General features: G+C 37.0%; 1 protein-coding gene across 3 annotated transcripts in view; it reads right to left on the bottom strand.

Annotated features, from left to right (window-relative positions):
• ARHGAP5 (Rho GTPase activating protein 5) overlaps positions 1 to 17981 on the bottom strand; it is a 79287-nt gene that overhangs the window by 21716 nt on the left and 39590 nt on the right. For 2 of the 3 annotated variants that reach the window (XM_024982060.2, XM_024982061.2), the window contains exon 3: positions 15892 to 16039. In XM_024982060.2, coding sequence (XP_024837828.1) covers positions 15892 to 16039 — 148 coding nt within the window. The remainder of the gene's footprint in view (positions 1 to 15891; positions 16040 to 17981) is intronic. The other variant, XM_024982064.2, reaches the window with a different exon arrangement.

The following is a 17981-nucleotide window of genomic DNA, read 5'->3' as shown; positions in this document are numbered from 1 at the left end:
TAACTTTCCTTCCAAGCAGTAAGTGTCTTTTAATTTCATGGCTGCAGTCACCATCTGCAGTGATTTTGGAGCCCCAAAAAATAAAGTCTGACACTGTTTCCACTGTTTCCCCATCTATTTCCCATGAAGTGACGGGACCAGATGCCATGATCTTCGTTTTCTGAATGTTGAGCTTTAAGCCAACGTTTTCACTCTCCATTTTCACTTTCACCAAGAGGCTTTTTAGTTCCTCTTCACTTTCTGCCATAAGGGTGGTGTCATCTGCATATCTGAGGTTATTGATATTTCTCCCGGCAATCTTGATTCCAGCTTGTGCTTCCTCCAGCCCAGCGTTTCTCATGATGTACTCTGCATATAAGTTAAATAAGCAGGGTGACAATATACAGCCTTGACGTACTCCTTTTCCTATTTGGAACCAGTCTGTTTGTTCCATGTCTAGTTTTAACTGTTGCTTCCTGACTTGCATACAGATTTCTCAAGAGGCAGGTCAGGTGGTCTGGTATGCCCATCTCTTTCAGGATTTTCCACAGTTTACTGTGATCCACACAGTCAAAGGCTTTGGCATAGTCAATGAAGCAGAAATAGATGCTTTTCTGGAACTCTCTTGCTTTTTTGATGATCCAGCGGATGTTGGCGATTTGATCTCTGGTTCCTCTGCCTTTTCTAAAACCAGCTTGAACATCAGAAGCTCACGGTTCACGTATTGCTGAAGCCTGGCTTGGAGAATTTTGAGCATTACTTTAGTAGCATGTGAGACGAGTTCAATTGTGTGGTAGTTTGAGCATTCTTTGGCATTGCCTTTCTTTGGGATTGGAATGAAAACTGACCTTTTCTAGTCCTGTGGCCACTGCTGGGTTTTCCAAATTTGCTGGCATATTGAGTGCAGCACTTTCACAGCATCATTTTTCCGGATTTGAAACAGGTCAACTGGAATTCCATCACCTCCACTAGTTTTGTTTGTAGTGATGCTTTCTAAGGCCCACTTGACTTCACATTCCAGGATGTCTGGCTCTAGGTCAGTGATCACACCATCGTGATTATCTGGGTCGTGAAGATCTTTTTTGTATAGTTCTTCTGTGTATTCTTGCCACCTCTTCTTAATATCTTCTTCTCTGTTAGGTCCATACCATTTCTGTCCTTTATCGAGCCCATCTTTGCATGAAATGTTCCCTTGGTATCTCTAATTTTCTTGAAGAGATCTCTAGTCTTTCCCATTCTGTTGTTTTCCTCTATTTCTTTATAGGAAGCCATTAATAAAGAACCATAGAAAACCAGGAGAATGGTGACTTAAAAAATGAAGAATATTAATACATACAAATTCTAAAAGATGATGCTATTAAAGTACTGTACTCAATATGCCAGCAAATTTGGAAAACTCAGCAATGGCCACAGGACTAGAACAGGTCATTTTTCATTCCAATCCCAAAGAATGCTCAAACTATTACACAATTTTGCTCATTTCACATACTAGCAAGGTAAAGCTCAAAAGCTTTCAAGCCAGGCTTGAACAGCATGTGAACCAAGAACCCCACGGACTGAAGCATGCCAGGCTTCCCTATGTTTCACTATCTCTCAGAGTTTGCTCAAATTCATGTGAATTGAGTCCGCGATGCCATCCAACCATATCATACTCTATTGCCCTTGTCCTTCTGTCCACAGTCTTTCCCTAGCATCAGTCTTTTCCAGTAAGTCAGTTCTTCACATGAACTGGCCAAAGTACTGGAGCTTTGGCTTCAGCATCAGTCTTTCCAGTGAATATTCAGGGTTGATTTCCTTTTGGATTGACTGGTTTGATCTCTGTGCTGTCCAAAGGACTTTCTCCAGGACCGCAATTCGAAAGCATTAATTCTTCAGTGCTCAGTCTTCTTTATGGTCCATCTGTACATGACTACTGGAAAAACCACAGCTTTGACTATATGGACCTTTGTAGGCAAATTAATGTTTTTGCCTTTTAATATGCTGTCTAGGTTTTTCATAGCTTTCCTTGGAAGGAGCAAGTGTCCTAATTTCATGGCTGCAGTCACTGTGCATGATGATTTTTGAGTCCAAGAAAATAGAATCTGTTAATGTTTTCACCTTTCCCCCATCTGTCTGCCATGAAGTGATGGGACTGGATACCATGATTTTAGTTTTTTGCATGTTGAGTTTTAAGCCAGTTTTTTCTCTCTCTCTTACCTTCAGCAAGACTGAAGTTGCTCTTCACTTTCTGTCATTAGAGAAATGACTGCATATTTGAGGTTGCTGATATTTCTCCCGGTCATCTTCATCCCAGTATGTAATTCATCCAGCCCAGCATTTCACATAATGGACTCTGCATACAGTTAAATAAGCAGAGTGACAATATACAGCCTTGTTGTACTCCTTTCCCAATTTTGAACCAGTCAGTTGTTCCACATAAAGTTGTAACTGTTACTTCTTGACTTGTATACAGGTTTCTCAGAAGACAGGTAAGGTGGTCTTGGCATTCCCATTTCTTTAAGAATTTTTCAGTTTGCTGTGATCCACACAGTCTTTAGCGTAGACAATGAAGCAGACGTAGACGTTTTTCTGGAATTCCCTTGCTTTTTCTATGATCCAGCAGATGTTGACAATTTGATCTCTGGTTCCTCTGCCTTTTCTAAACCCAGCAGGTACATCTGGAAGTTCTTGGTTCATGTACTTTTGAAGCCTAGCTTGAAGGATTTTGAGCATAACCATACTACCATGCAAAATGCATGCAACTGTATGGTAGCTTGACAGTTTTTCGCACTATCCTTCTTTGGGATTGGAATGAAAACTGACCTTTTCTAGTCTTGTGCCAGTCCTGAGTTTTCCAAATTTGCTAACATATTGAGTGTAGCACTTTAACAGCATCATTTTTTAGGATTTTAGATAGCTCAGCTGGAATTCTATCATCTCCACTAGCTTTGTTTGTAGTAATGCTTCCTAAAGCCCACTTGCACTTCACACTCCAGGATGTCTGGCTCTAGGTGAGTGACCATACCATCGTGGTTATCTGGGTCATTAAGATTTTTTGTATATTTCTTCAGTGTCTTTTATTTTGTATATCTCTTCTTAATCTCTTCTGCCTCTGCTAGGTCCTTACTGTTTGTGTCCTTTATCATGTCCATCTATGTATGAAATGTTTCCTTGATATCTACAATTTTCTTGAAAAGATATCTAGTCTTTCCCATTCTATTGTCTTCTTTGCATTGTTCATTCAAGAAGGCATTCTTATCTATCCTTGCTATTCTCTGAAACTCTGCATTCAGTTGGGTGTATCCTTCCCTTTTCTCCAGTGCTTTCCTCTTCTTTCCTCAGCTATTTGTAGAGAAGCGATAAGCCTCCTGGCTGGAGGAGGTAATGGCAAACCACTCCAAGAACCCCATGAACACAAACAGCATGAAAAGCACAAATACCTAAGTACAAATCTAACAAATATATACAAGATCTGTATGAGAAAAACTATAAAACTGATGAGTCAAAGCAAAGGACTAAATACAACTGACCTCTGAGCAATGCAGGAGCTAGTCCGTGTATAACTTATAGCTGGTCCTCTGTATCCACTGTTGCTCCACATTCACAAATTCAAGCAAACATGGATTGTGTTTAGTAATATATTATTTACTACGGAAATATATCCAAGTGTAAGTGGACACACACAGTTCAAACTCATGCTGTTCAAAGATTAACTGTAAACGGAAAGATATACCATGTTCTTGGATAGGAAGACAAATACCATTTGGGTGTCAATTCTTCTCAGCTTGATCTATAGATTCAAAGCAACCCAATCAAATTTCCAGGAAATTATTTTATGGTTATCAACAAACTGATTGTCGAGTTTATAGATCACTGACTTAAATGTAAAATGGAGAACTATATAATTACTAGAAGACAACATAATTAAAAAAAACCTAGATGACCTTGGGTATGGTGATGCCTTTTTAGATATAAGCTCAAATACACAAGCTGTGATAAAAATATTGATAAGGTGGGCTTCCTTAAAATTAAAAGTCATTGCTCTGTGAAAGACAACATCAAGAGAATTAGAAGATAAGTCACAGACTGGGAGAAAATATTAACAAAACATGTTATCTGATAAGGACTGCTATCCAAAATATACTGCTGCTGCTGGAAAACAACTCCACTGCAAAATGGGCCAAAGACCTTAATAGATACCTTATCAAAGAAGATATATAGATAGCAAATAAATATAAAAAGAAGCTCCATATCATATGTTACTAGGGAATTTCAAGTTAAAACAATGAGACATCACTATTAGAATGCCAAAATCCAGAACATTGACAACACCTGCTGCTGCTGACAAAGATGTGGAGAACAGAAATTTTCATTTACTGCTGCTGGGAATGCAAAATGGTCTAGATGCTCTGGAAGACGGCCTGTAAGTTTTTTAACAAAACTAAATGTACGCTTTGAGCTTCCATTGCCAGGAGCCTGGATTCAATCTCTGGTTTGGGGAACTACGATCCTGCAAGCCTCAAGGTAGGCCAAAAAAAAACAAACACAGAAACCTAAAGGTACTCTTACCACGTGTGCTCAGTCACTCAGTTATGTCCAACGCTTTGCAACCCGTTGGGCTGTAGCCCACCAGGCTCCTCTGTCCATAGGATATTTTAGGCAGGAATACCAGAGTGGGTGGCCATTTCCTCCTCCAGGGGATACTTCCAACCCAGGCATTGAAGCCTTCTCGTCTGCACTGTAGGTAGATTCTTTAATGCTGAGCCACAGAGCAAGCCCACTCCTACCATACCATCCAGCAATAATGCTCTTTGTTAATTTACTCATAGGAAATGAAAAATGTCTACACAAAAATCTGCACACTGGTGTTTACAGCATTTATTTTGTAGCTATAGCTATGTTTATAGCATAACTGCCCAAATGTGGAAGAATACAGGCTGTTCTTCAGAAGGTAAATGGATAATTAAATGGTGGTACATCCAGACAATGAAATGTCAAGAAAGAATGGCGTTATTAACCCATGAAAAGACATAGAGAAAGCTTAAATGCGTATTACTAAGTAAAAGAAGCCAATCTGAAAAGGGCACATATTGGATTATTGTCTAACTATACATTGTAGAAAAGGTAAAATAAAAAGGTAAAACAATAAATAGGTACGTGGTTGCCAGGGGTGGGGGAGGTAGAGAGAGATGAATAGGCAGAGCACCAAAGATTTTTAGGGCAGTAAAAACACTCTTTATGCTACTGTAGTGATGGATATGTCATTATACATATGTCCAAACCAATAAAATATACAACACCAAGAGTAAACACTAATGTACACTATTAACTGTGGGTGATTATCATGTATCAGCACAGGTTTATCCTTGGTAAAAAATGTACCATTTTGGGGAGTGATGTTGGTGATGGGAGTTGGGGAGAGTTTCACGTGTGAGAGGGGGTAAATGAGAAATCTCTCTCTTGATTCTGCTATAAATCTAAAATTTTTTTTTTAAAGATATAAACACATAGCGATCAATGCAAAGAAACAGAGGAAAACAACAGAATGGGAAAGACTAGAGATCTTTTCAAGAAAATTAGAGATACCAAGGGAACATTTCATGCAAATATGGGCTCGATAAAGGACAAAAATGGTATGGACCTAACAGAAGCAGAAGAATTTGAGATGGCAAGAATACACAGAAGAACTGTACAAAAAAGATCTTCACGACCCAGATAATCACGATGGTGTGATCACTCACCTAGAGCCAGACATCCTGGAATGTGAAGTCAAGTGAGCCTTAGAAAGCATCACTATGAACAAAGCTAGTGGAGGTTATAGAATTCCAGTTGAGCTGTTTCAAATCCTGAAAGACAGTGCTGTGAAAGTGCTGCACTCAATATGCCAGCAAATCTGGGAAACTCAGCAGTGGCCACAGGACTAGAAAAGGTCAGTTTTCATTCCAATCCCAAAGAAAGGCAATGCCAAAGAATGCTCAAACTACCGCACAGTTGCACTCATCTCACACACTAGTAAAGAAATGCTCAAAATTCCCCAAGCCAGGCTTCAGCAATACGTGAACAGTGAACTTCCTGATGTTCAAGCTGGTTTTAGAAAAGGCAGAGGAACCAGAGATCAAATCTCCAACATCCGCTGGATCATCAAAAAAGCAAGAGAGTTCCTGAAAAACATCTATTTCTGCTTTATTGACTATGCCAAAGCCTTTGACTGTGTGGATCACAATAAACTGTGGAAAATTCTGAAAGAGATGGGCATACCAGACCACCTGACCTGCCTCTTGAAAAACCTGTATGCAGGTCAGGAAGCAACAGTTAGAACTGGACACGGAACAACAGACTGGTTCCAAATCAGGAAAGGAGTATGTCAAGGCTGTATATTGTCACCCTGCTTATTTAACTTATATGCAGAGTACATCATGAGAAATGCTGGGCAGGAAGAAGCACAAGCTGGAATCAAGATTGCCGGGAGAAATATCAATAACCTCAGATATGCAGATGACACCACCCTTATGGCAGAAAGTGAAGAGGAACTGAAAAGCCTCTTGATGAAAGTGAAACAGGAGAGTGAAAAAGTTGGCCTAAAGCTCAACATTCAGAAAACGAAGATCATGGCATCTGGTCCCATCACTTCATGGGAAATAGATGGGGAAACAGTGGAAACAGTGTCAGACTTTATTTTTTGGGGCTCCAAAATCACTGCAGATGGTGACTGCAGCCATGAAATCAAAAGACGCTTACTCCTTGTAAGGAAAGTTATGACCAACCTAGACAGCATATTAAAAAAGCAGAGACATTACTTTGCCAACAAAGGTCCATCTCGTCAAGGCTGTGGTTTTTCCAGTGGTCATATGTGGATGTTGGACTATAAAGAAAGCTCAGTGCAGAAGAATTGATGATTTTGAACTGTGGTGTTTGAGAAGACTCTTGAGAGTCCCTTGGACTGCAAGGAGATCCAACCAGTCCATCCTAAAGGAGATCAGTCCTGGGTGTTCACTGGAAGGACTGATGCTGAAGCTGAAACTCCAATCCTTTGGCCACCTGATACAAAGAGCTGACTCATTTGAAAAGACCCTGATGCTGGGAAAGATTGAGGGCAGGAGGAGTAGGGGACGACAGAGGATTTGATGGTTGGATGGCATCACCAATTCGATGGACATGGGTTTGAGTGGACTCCGGGAGTTGGTGATGGACAGGGAGGCCTGGTGTGCTGCAGTTCATGGGGTCACAAAGAGTTGGACATGACTGAGCGACTGAACTGAACTGATATAAATTTAAATTATAAAAAGCCACACTATCTTTTGCAATGGTCATGCACTCGTTTTAGGAAAAAATAATAAATGCTAATTCTATTTTGGAAAATAAAGACTTAAAAAGATATCACTCTTGTGTTACTATTGGCACAAAGGACACACATGTAAGGTTATTAAAAGAAACTAGGGTTCATTTTTAAACATTTATTAAATAAAGATTTAATCATATGTGCCCCCAGTTTTAGGAGCTACAGGTCCCTAATCTCTTAGAGATTATGGTCTAATGGCTATGGTGTTCAAAAAAACAAAAAGAAAGGATTAGCTGTACCCCAATGACCAGCTACTTTCAAGAAGAAAATGTTCTTGCTAACAGATAAAAAATATGTTTCAAAGCCAGACAACACAAAAGGCCATTTATTAATATACTAGAAATCCTTAAGGAATTTCTGCTAGACACAGGCATACTAAAATTATCTCATGAAACGCTTTAAGGGCTAATTTATAATTCTTGGCTATATCAAGAATAAACAAGTCACTCTTGAATCATTAAAGTCAGATGTCAATGATCACAACTTTAAGCATTATCTGACACTGTTAAGGTTATTAAAAGTCTAGAATTTCCAAAGCAACCTAAGAAGTCCTTTAGGAAATAGCATCATATGTTTCTTAGTGTGATGCATCAAAGAAAGATATCTCAGCCCTATGTAGAATTCCAGCCAAAAGTGTTTAAGTTGAATCTGACCAGGAATCAGACAAAATTTAGGAACATTCTGGGAAAAAAAACTTAAGAATTTTCAAAAAATGTGTCAAGAAAATATAAGGCTAGAGAACTATTATAGATTAAGGAAAGATAAAGAGACATATTTCATGCATAACAATAAATGCAAATGCACGATCCTTGACTGGATCCTAAACTGAAAGAACAAAGAAGCTGTAAGAGGGCATTACTAGGATAATAATGGAAATCTGCTTATAAACAAAATATTAAAAAGTAAGATTTTATCAATGTTTTATTTCCCAAAGGTGTTATTTATATTGTGGTTATGTGGAGAAAATGTTCTTAGGAGATATATGCTAAAAGATTCAAGAATGAAGTACATGGTGTCTGTAACTTTCCAATGGTTTAGCCAAAAAAAAAAAAAGGTTGGGGAGAAATGTGGTAACCTCCTCCCCCAAAACTGGTATATCTAGATGAAAGTTATGTGGATGCTTCATAATATTATCCTTGTAACATTTCTGAAGGTTCAAAAAATTTTCAAAATGTTTAGAAATAAAGAAAACACTGGATGATTACTTCAGATTTGTGGTCACATATTTAACGTGAAATGCATGGTTTATGTTTTTCTACAGCCATGATCTACTTTTCTCGTCCAATTACAGAGAAGGCAGAGAGTTAGTTTAATCAAAGTTGAGGTTTGCCAAGAGAATAACATGGTGGGGTTTGATGAGATATGCAAAGGAATGAATATAAAAATGGACTGATATATAGGTAGGATAAGGAAGCACAGACGATAAAAGGCAATGACATTCAGTGAAAAAGTGTTATTTATTTAGATCAACGAAAATGAGTAGGAGTTCTTCAAAAAGGCAAGTGGGAATGATGAAGTATAAATAAAAACAAAGTTATAGTAACCTTTATTTTACCAAAAAAACAGAGATTCATTTATACTCATTTCACCTCAATTATTTCATTTATCATTGATGTGTTGGAACAACATAATTTTCAGACCAATATTTAAAGAACCTCACTGAGACACTCATGCTTCTAACATAATCTGAGCAGAAAAATAACCTCTAAGCTTTAGAGGTAATCTTTTCTTTGTAATTTGTAATAATGAGGGCATTTCAGATTAACTACATCTACATGCAAATATAAATTTTAGGATAGTGAGAGAAATTCCTGATTTATCTGGAACTTGGTCATCTCATCCCCTAACCTATCATAACTTAAAAAATGCAAATAAAAAAGATTATAAATAACCAAAAAGATGTTACAAACCCCTGCACTAAAATATACTGTTTTCTTTATAGGAGGAATACCTCCTGTTTACCCACAGATTCTATTCAACCTAACCAAAAACACAACTTAGACTAATTCTGCCATATGTTTTCCTGACTCACAACAAATTAGAAGTTGTAAACTGGAAATGCAAAATAAAATTATAAGCAGCAGGAGATACACTGGCAACAAAACATAAAACTGAAAGACTAAAATCAAGAAAAAATTTTAGAAAATCTCTAACATAGAAATGCTTCAAAAGTTCCTGAAGATAGCTCTTTAATAACAGAGAAAACTAGCTTTAAAATATTCTAAAGAATAAAAAGATAAAGGAAGAAACACTTCCTAGCTCATTCTATGAGGTCAGTATTACCCCAATACTAAAGCCAAAGACTCCAAAAGAAATGAAAGCTATATACGAATATTCTTTAGGAATACAGATGCAAAAAACTTCTGCAGAACACTAGCAAACTGAAGGGCTTTCCAGGTGGCACAGTAGTAAAGAAACTGCCTGCAAATGCAGGAGATGCAAAAGATGCAAGTTTGACCCCTGGGTTGGGAAGATCCCTTACATTAAGGAATGGCAACCTGCTTCAGTATTCTTGCCTGGAGACTCCTTGGACAGAGAAGCCTGGTGGGCTAAGAGTCAGACGCAACTGGGCACCCACACAGCAAATTGAATGCAACAGCATTAAAAAGATTATATACCATGAGGCAGTGGGATTTATCACAGGAATGCAAATGTGGTTCAACATAACAAAAAGATAATGCAACTCACATTAATAGAATGAAAGAAAAAATCCCACATGATTATATCAACTGACACAAAAAATCATTTCACAATATCCAACACCCTTTCACAATAAAAAATACTCTACAAACTAGGAATAAAATGTTTTATGGATTGACTTAGTCTCCCCAAAAGATATGTTGACGTCATAACCCCCAATGCCTTAGAAAGGGACCTTACTTGCAAACAAGACCACTACAATCAGCTAGGATAAGATGAGGTCATATAAGATGAGGGTGAGTCCTTAACCCAACAACTAGCATCTTTCTAAGAAGGCAGATACAGCCAGAACTCCAAAGACAGAATGGAGTAACATTATTACTTGTAAGCCAAGGAATATCAAGGATTGATAGACACCACCAGAAGCCAGAAAGAACCAAGAAAGGATTCTATCCCTCAGGAGCATGACCCAACTGACATCTTGATTTCAGATTTCCAGCCTTTAGGCTGTCAGCAAATACATTTCTATTGTTTTAAGCTACCCAGTTTGTGGGAGTTCATTCTGACAACTCCAGGAAACTAATACAGAAGGAAACTTCTATAACATGATAAAGAATATTTATGAAAAATTCAGAGCTAACATGATAATGGTGAAAGAAAGCTTTCCTCTAAAGTAAGGAATACCAACAATGCCTGCTTTCACCACAGCTATTCAATATTACACTGGAAGTTCAAGCCAGAGCAAGACACAGAAACAAAAGACAACCAAATTTCAAAAGAAGAAGTAAAGCTATCCCTATTCACAGTGGATATGACCTTATATACATAGAAAATCCCAAAGAATACACACCCACACCAAAAAAAAAAAAAAAACCTAATATGCTAATAAAAAAACTCAGCAAAAAACAGAATAATCTTAAAAGCAGTTGGGAATTGAGGGAGAGAGGGTAACACATCATATACAGAGGAATACTGGAAAGAAAAACAGATTTTTTGGTAAATATCATGCAGAAGATGAGGAGCAATCCAAAAAACTGAAAAGAAAAAAATCTAACAGCCTAGAAATAAAAGAACAAAGTTGGAGGACTAAACTTCCTGGTTTCAAAAATAACCCCAGAGATAAAATATTGAAAACAAACTGGTACAGACAAAAATGGGTAGGCATATAGATCAATGGAATATAAGTGGAAGAACTACTCACATTTATAGCCAAGTGATTTTCAAAAAGAATGTCAAGGTAATTCAATAAATGGTGCTTGGACAATGGATATGCACAAGCAAATGAATCAAGCTGGGATGCCTCCTTGTACCACACACAAAAATTAACTCAAAATGAATCACAGACCTAAATATAACAGGTAAAACCAAAAAAGCTCTTAGAAGAATATATAGGAATACATGTTTGTAATCTTGGCTTTGGCAAAGCTTTCTTAGATATGATACCATGCACACAGTAACCAAAAAAAAATTAGATTTCATCAAAATTTACAACTTTTGTGCTTCAAATGATACCAACAAGAAATTTGGGGGAAAAAAACTGCAAATCGTATTTGAAAGCAACTTGTTCACTGCAGATGGTGATTGTAGCCATGAAATTAAAAGATGTTTACTCCCTGGAAGGAAAGTTATGACCAACCTAGACAGCATATTAAAAAGCAGAGACATTACTTTGCCAACAACGGTCTCTCTAGTCAAGGTTATGGTTTTTCCAGTGGTCATGTATGGATGTGAGAGTTGGACTATAAAGAAAGCTGAGCGCCGAAGAATTGATGCTTTTGAACTGTGGTGTTGGAGAAAACTCTTGAGAGTCCCTTAGACTACCAGGAGATCCAACCAGTCCATCCTAAAGGAGATCAGTCCTTGGTGTTCACTGGAAGGACTGATGCTGAAGCTGAAACTCCAATCCTTTGGCCACCTGATGCGAAGAGCTGACTCATTTGAAAAGACCCTGATGCTGGGAAAGATTGAGGGCAGGAGGAGATGGGGACAACAGAGGATGAGATGGTTGGATGGCATCACTGACTCAATGGACACGGGTTTGGGTGAACTCCGGGAGTTGGTGATGGACAGGGAAGCCTGGCATGCTACAGTTCATGGGGTTGCAAAGAGTTGGACACCACTGAGTGACTGAACTGAACTGTATCTAGAGTATATAAAGAACTCTTCAACTCAACACTAAGATAAACAACTGAACTTAAAAATGGCAAAGTATATGAAAAGATGTCTTTCCAAAGATATACAAATGGCCAATAAACAACTGAAAATTCCTCAAAGGGTTAAACATAGGGGCTTCCTTAGTGGCTCATATGGTAAAGAATCTGCCTGCAATGCCGGAGACCCGGGTTAGATCCCTGGATCAGGAAGATGCCCTGGAGAAGGAAATGGCAACCCACTCCTTCCACGGATAGAGGAGCCTCATGGGCTACAGTCCACAGGGTCGCAAAGAGTCAGACATGACTGAGCGATTAACACATACGTACCCTATGATCTAGAAATTCTGCTCCTAGGTATGTATACTCGAAGGAGGGAAAAATGTGTCCACACAAAAAACTGGTACATAAGTGTTCACTGCAGCAACATTCAGAGTTGTCAAAAAGTGGCAATCAACACAAATTCGCATCAATGGAACATTATTCAACAATAAAAATGCATGGGGATTCCCTGGTGGCTCAGTGGTAGAGTCTGTCTGCCAATGCAGAAGAAATGAATTCAGGGCTTGATCTGGGAAAACTCCACATGCTGCTGAGTTAGCCCATGCACCACAACCACTGAGCCTGTGCTCTAGGACCTGGGAGCTGCAACTACAAAGACCACGTCTGCAACTACTAAAGCCTGCGTGCCCTAGAGCCAGTTCTCAGGAACAAGACAAGCCACTACAATGAGAAGCCCACGCCCTACATCTACAGAGTAATGCGCACAGCAACAAAGACCCCGCACAGCCAAAAATAAATAAAAATTATTTTAAAAAATGAAGTACTGAGAGATGCTAACGTGGATGCTATAAAACACTATGTTAAAGCAAAGAAGAAGACCAGAATAGGTAAATCTATAGAGTCAGAAAGTTAAGGGATGATGAGTATGGAGAATGGGGAACTGACTGCTTAATGGATGGGGTTTACTTTGGAAGTGATGAAAATGCTCTAAAATTGAATGTGCTGATGCTTGCACAACTCTGTGAACATACAAATATACCACTGGACTGTACAATTTAAATGGGTAGAGTGTAGATTATGTGAATTATATTTTTATAAAGCTGTTTTCTAAGAGGATTATAACTTAAGAAAACCTTTCAAAAATAAGGATAATTACTTATTTAAAGTAAAAATTATGAACATATCCTATGATACTTAAAACATATTGTAAATTTAAAGTGTACAATAGAAAAAGGGATTGGAAGGTTAAATGTACTGTTCCAAGGTTCTTAAGCTACACATTATGCTGGTGTAATGTTGTCTAAAGATGAATTGTGATTAAAGATATGTATTTAAAATTCGAGAGTACCACTTAAAATAACCCTAACAGATAAACATTGTAACTGGATGCTGGCGTTAAAATAAGAGAAAAAAGTTTTCAGCTTATCCAAAAGAAAGCAAAAACAGAAAAGGAATAATGTTCACACTAGACAAAAAATAAATAAAAACAAGACAGAAGATTTAAAACCAATTAGATTGATAATTACATAAAAAGCCAACGATCTAATAAATACTCCACTTAGAAGAGTGGATTGTCAGACTCAGTCCATGAGAAACTCCATTAAATAAGAAGATACAATTAAAAGGATTAAAAAAACATACTTCATAGAAAAAAAGAAAGAAAATGCAGTTTGCTACATTAATTTTAGATTAAGTAGGCTTCAAAACAAGGAGAATGCATCATAAGATACTATTTCATAAAAAAAGACATAAACCTAAATATATGTGAAACTAAAGAAATTACAAAACACATAACGCAAAAGCTAACACAACTCAAAGGAGAAACAGACAAGTTATCAATCATGATTAAAGATTTTAACAGTACTCAATTAAAAAAAACAAGTCAACAAGAAAATCAGTAAGGACAGATAAGATTTGACCAATATTCTCAAAGAACTTGACCTGACATTGGATGAATCTTTCATCCAATAGCTTAATAAACATTTTGCTCAAGGTCCCAAGGAACACTCTTCAAAACAGACCACATTCTGGGCTATAAATAACAAGTCTCAATAAAGTTACACTGAAGTCAAACTGTTTTCAACTGCAACAAAATTAAACTATAAATGAATAACAAAGTTATCTGGAAAACATCTGAAATAAAAATTAATGTGTTAAATTAAAAAGTCAAAAGGGAAATAAATTACAAAGTATCCTGAACTGAATGAAAATGGAAACAGCATTAAGACCTTGGTGTACAGCTAAAATAATATTTACAGGAAAATTTAAAATGCTAAACAGTATAGAAGACTGGACAAAATCATTAATCTAGGTTTATACCTTAAGAAACTATAAAAAAAATCGAAAGCAAAAAGAAGTAAAGAAGAAGTAGAATTCACTGAGTTTAGAAATGGACAAAAGAGGAAAAAAAAATCAATAAAATCAAAAGCTGGTTCTTTGAAAAGATCAATAAAATGGACAAACTTCTAACAAGAAGGAAAAATGAAATTAGTAATGCCAAAAACAAAAGAAGAGGCATCAAAAGTATGATATGGAATTTTATACACCACCTTATAGCAACTTGAATGAAAAGGATAAACTCCCTGAAAGACACAGTCAATGCTTACTGAATAAATTGAAAATCTGTACAGTCCTATATCCATTAAAGAAATTTAATCTATAGTTAAAAGCCTCCTCACAAAATTCCAGGTCCAGATAGTTTCGCTGGTGAATTCTCCAAAATTTAATAAAGAACTATTACCATTCTATACAATCTTTTCCAGAAAACAGACTCAGTCTGTGATGCCAGCTTTACCCTGATACCAAAACCAGATATAAGGCACTGCTGCTGCTGCATCACTTCAGTCATGTCCGACTCTGTGCGACCCCATAGACGGCAGCCCATCAGGCTCCCTCGTCCCTGGGATTCTCCAGGCAAGAACACTGGAGTGGGTTGCCATTTCCTTCTCCAATGCAGGAAAGTGAAAAGTGAAAGTGAAGTCGCTCAGTTGTGTCCGACCCTCAGCGACCCCATGGACTGCAGCCTTCCAGGCTCCTCCGTCCATGGGATTTTCTAGGCACTGCTAGAAAACTATAAATTGTTAATTCTTAGAATGCAGAACCCTTAACATTTTAGCAAACTGGGTCCAGCAATAACACATAGACCAAGTGGTATTTATCCCAGGAATCTCAGGTTAATTTAACATTTAAAAATCAATTAATGTAATTTCACCATTTACACTGAAGTAAAAATGAGCTTTCTAGATAAGACATTCGCCTAACTTTTTTATTAAAAAAAAAAAAAAAAAAGCTTATCAAAAGAGGTCATTAAGAATAAATAGAGCTATAATGAAATTAGCTCATGTTTTCAAACCATTAAATTTTGTAGTCTATTCAGATCACTACAGTTTCATGGTTAACTTGTATTCATTTTAAATGCACATAAACATAATATTCTGCCTATATTCCTCAACTGTGACTAGTCCAACAGATTCATTGGATGAAACAGACGTAAGAGCAGGCTTGTTTTTAAAACAGTGAGGATATCTACACACGCCTTACAAATACAACTCAAACCATATAAACCATATTAAGCTAATGCTCCTGAATAAATAATAACATCACAAACAAGCTACCTCCTGTGCATTCATAAATATTGCTATGAATTTTAAAAGGAAAAATTCATGTGTAAAATGAGTTAAAAAATAGTATCAGTCTTAAACATTTTGAAAACATTCAAACTACTACCTTAAATCATACCTATGATTAAATAGTAGCATAAATTTTAAATCAAATGTCTTGCAATGGTAACTTCTATCCTACCTGTATCTTCAATAAATTCCACACATTTTTCAACAAACAGTGGTATAGGCTTCTCAGCTGTAACCAGATCCTGGAGGGGCATCCCAAAGTAATTACTTTCCCAATTTCTACGTGTTGGTGGATTGAAGTTCTTAGTTTTCTTTTTCTGCTATAAGAAAAAATATTTAAGTTAAAACTATTTTAATTAATTCCCTTTAAAATAACATTAGTATCAAGCAATATAAATACACAATTTGTATCAAAAGAAATATCTAAAAGTTACATCCAACCTAATGTCCATCAATATGGCATTCAATAAATAAATTCTGCTATAAACAGCAACTTGACCAAGAGAAAGAGATGAAAGTGAACAGACAAAAAATGGCTGAACAGAAGAAACTGTTCTCTTTGGAAAATAAGAGAAAACTGGATAGGCAGGAAAATTAGAAAAGATCATTTTTCAATGCCAATGAAAAGGAAAAACAAGGAGTAAGCATCACACAATTCACAGTTCAAGTGTGGTATGTTAATTGCTGCATTTGTTATTTGGTCTTTGACAAGTTCCAAGTGAGATTTTTGTGCATAGCTATACTAGTAAGCATAACATAGTTTTATTTATTGATTATATAATGAAGCTATGCAACTCCATGAGTGTCTATAGTTTCATCATTTATGCCTTATTTCCCCATTTTCTTCCATACTATCTATTGAATATTTCTTAAACATTAAGATATTTTTTATAAAAGAAAGTAACATCCCAGTGGGAAATGAGATGTTAATTTAGTCTATTAAAAACATTTTACTAGGCACCCAAAAAGGTAATTTTTATTAGCAATGAACAAAACATTTTCACAATAGTAAAAAGTTACATAAGGATTTTCAAAGTTTAACTTCAATCTTGCACTGGGAGAAAATAGCTTCTTAACCAGGGAATGAACATTTCAAAAACTAAGGAAATACTGCCTGAAATTCAACCCTTAAGGAGATTCTGAGTCAGTCTTCCTTAAGTAGGGTGTATTTATATTTGTCATGAGTATTTTAACTGACTTACAAATCAGATAAAAACATGCTATTTCTAATCAGAAAAATGTGTGTGTGGGGGGGTTGGGGCAGAAAGGGAGCACAGGCTGAGGTTTCAACACTTAAAGCAACAGCCCTCATTTTAATTTCCGATTCTTCCCATCGGAATCTCTCCTTTGGATGGACTGACCTTTCAATATTCTTTCAAGTTCCGAGTTACGCAATTTCCCTGGTGGCTCAGACGGTAAAGAATCCAACTACAATGCAGGAGACCCAGGTTTGATCCCTGGGTCGGGAACATCCCTTGGAGGAAAAAACAGCAACCCACTCCAGTATTCTTGCTGGAGAACTTCACGGACAGAGGAGCCTGGTGGACTAAGGTCCATGGGGTTGCAAAGAGTCAGACACAACTGAGCAACTAACAGTCAATTAAATCCTTTCTTTCATTTCAATTTGAGGCTGCTCTACCTAGCAACATCCAGAGTTCATGAAATCCAACTTTTAAATTTTCATATACCATCACTCTGGTGATACAGCTTACACACAGTATAACTAGGTGTTTGGAATGTCACCATCAAAGCACTGGAGTACTTGACCTGGCTCAAGACCTAGCCCATCAAGTCAAGTAGTGTGGATTCTTTCTACTCCTTAGACGATCCTTCCACTAACCACCACCACCAAAACAAAACAATGTGCAAGAAAGCAGAAATGAGCTGAGGTAGGGATACAGTGGTTGGGTTGTCGTCTTTCTTAGGAGGAGCATTAAGATGCTTTCTAGTCTGCAAACTACTAGAAGCACCATTTGATTAGAAAAGTAAAAACTAAGGCAATGATGGGTGTTTTGTTTAGAATGATAATACAAGTGGTGAAAAAAGACTACATTTAAGCAGATTAATGATAACAGCAATGCCTAGCCTTTGGTAGCAGCAACAGAAATAAAAGATCTTAATCTGAAATGTCAACTAAAGGAAAAAGTTGTAAGAAAAGTAAGTAGCTAGTCCTAACTGCTCCAATCAACTCTTAAGAAATTTGCTTTTCATACTACCCTTTAGGAACCAATCTAAATTCTGAACACTTTACTAAAATTGGGG

This window comes from Bos taurus, chromosome 21 (assembly GCF_002263795.3).
Source record: "Bos taurus isolate L1 Dominette 01449 registration number 42190680 breed Hereford chromosome 21, ARS-UCD2.0, whole genome shotgun sequence".
Lineage (NCBI taxonomy): Eukaryota > Metazoa > Chordata > Mammalia > Artiodactyla > Bovidae > Bos > Bos taurus.
The sequence above is the reverse complement of the archived record's forward strand: the minus strand, read 5'-3'. Positions and strand labels throughout refer to the sequence as shown.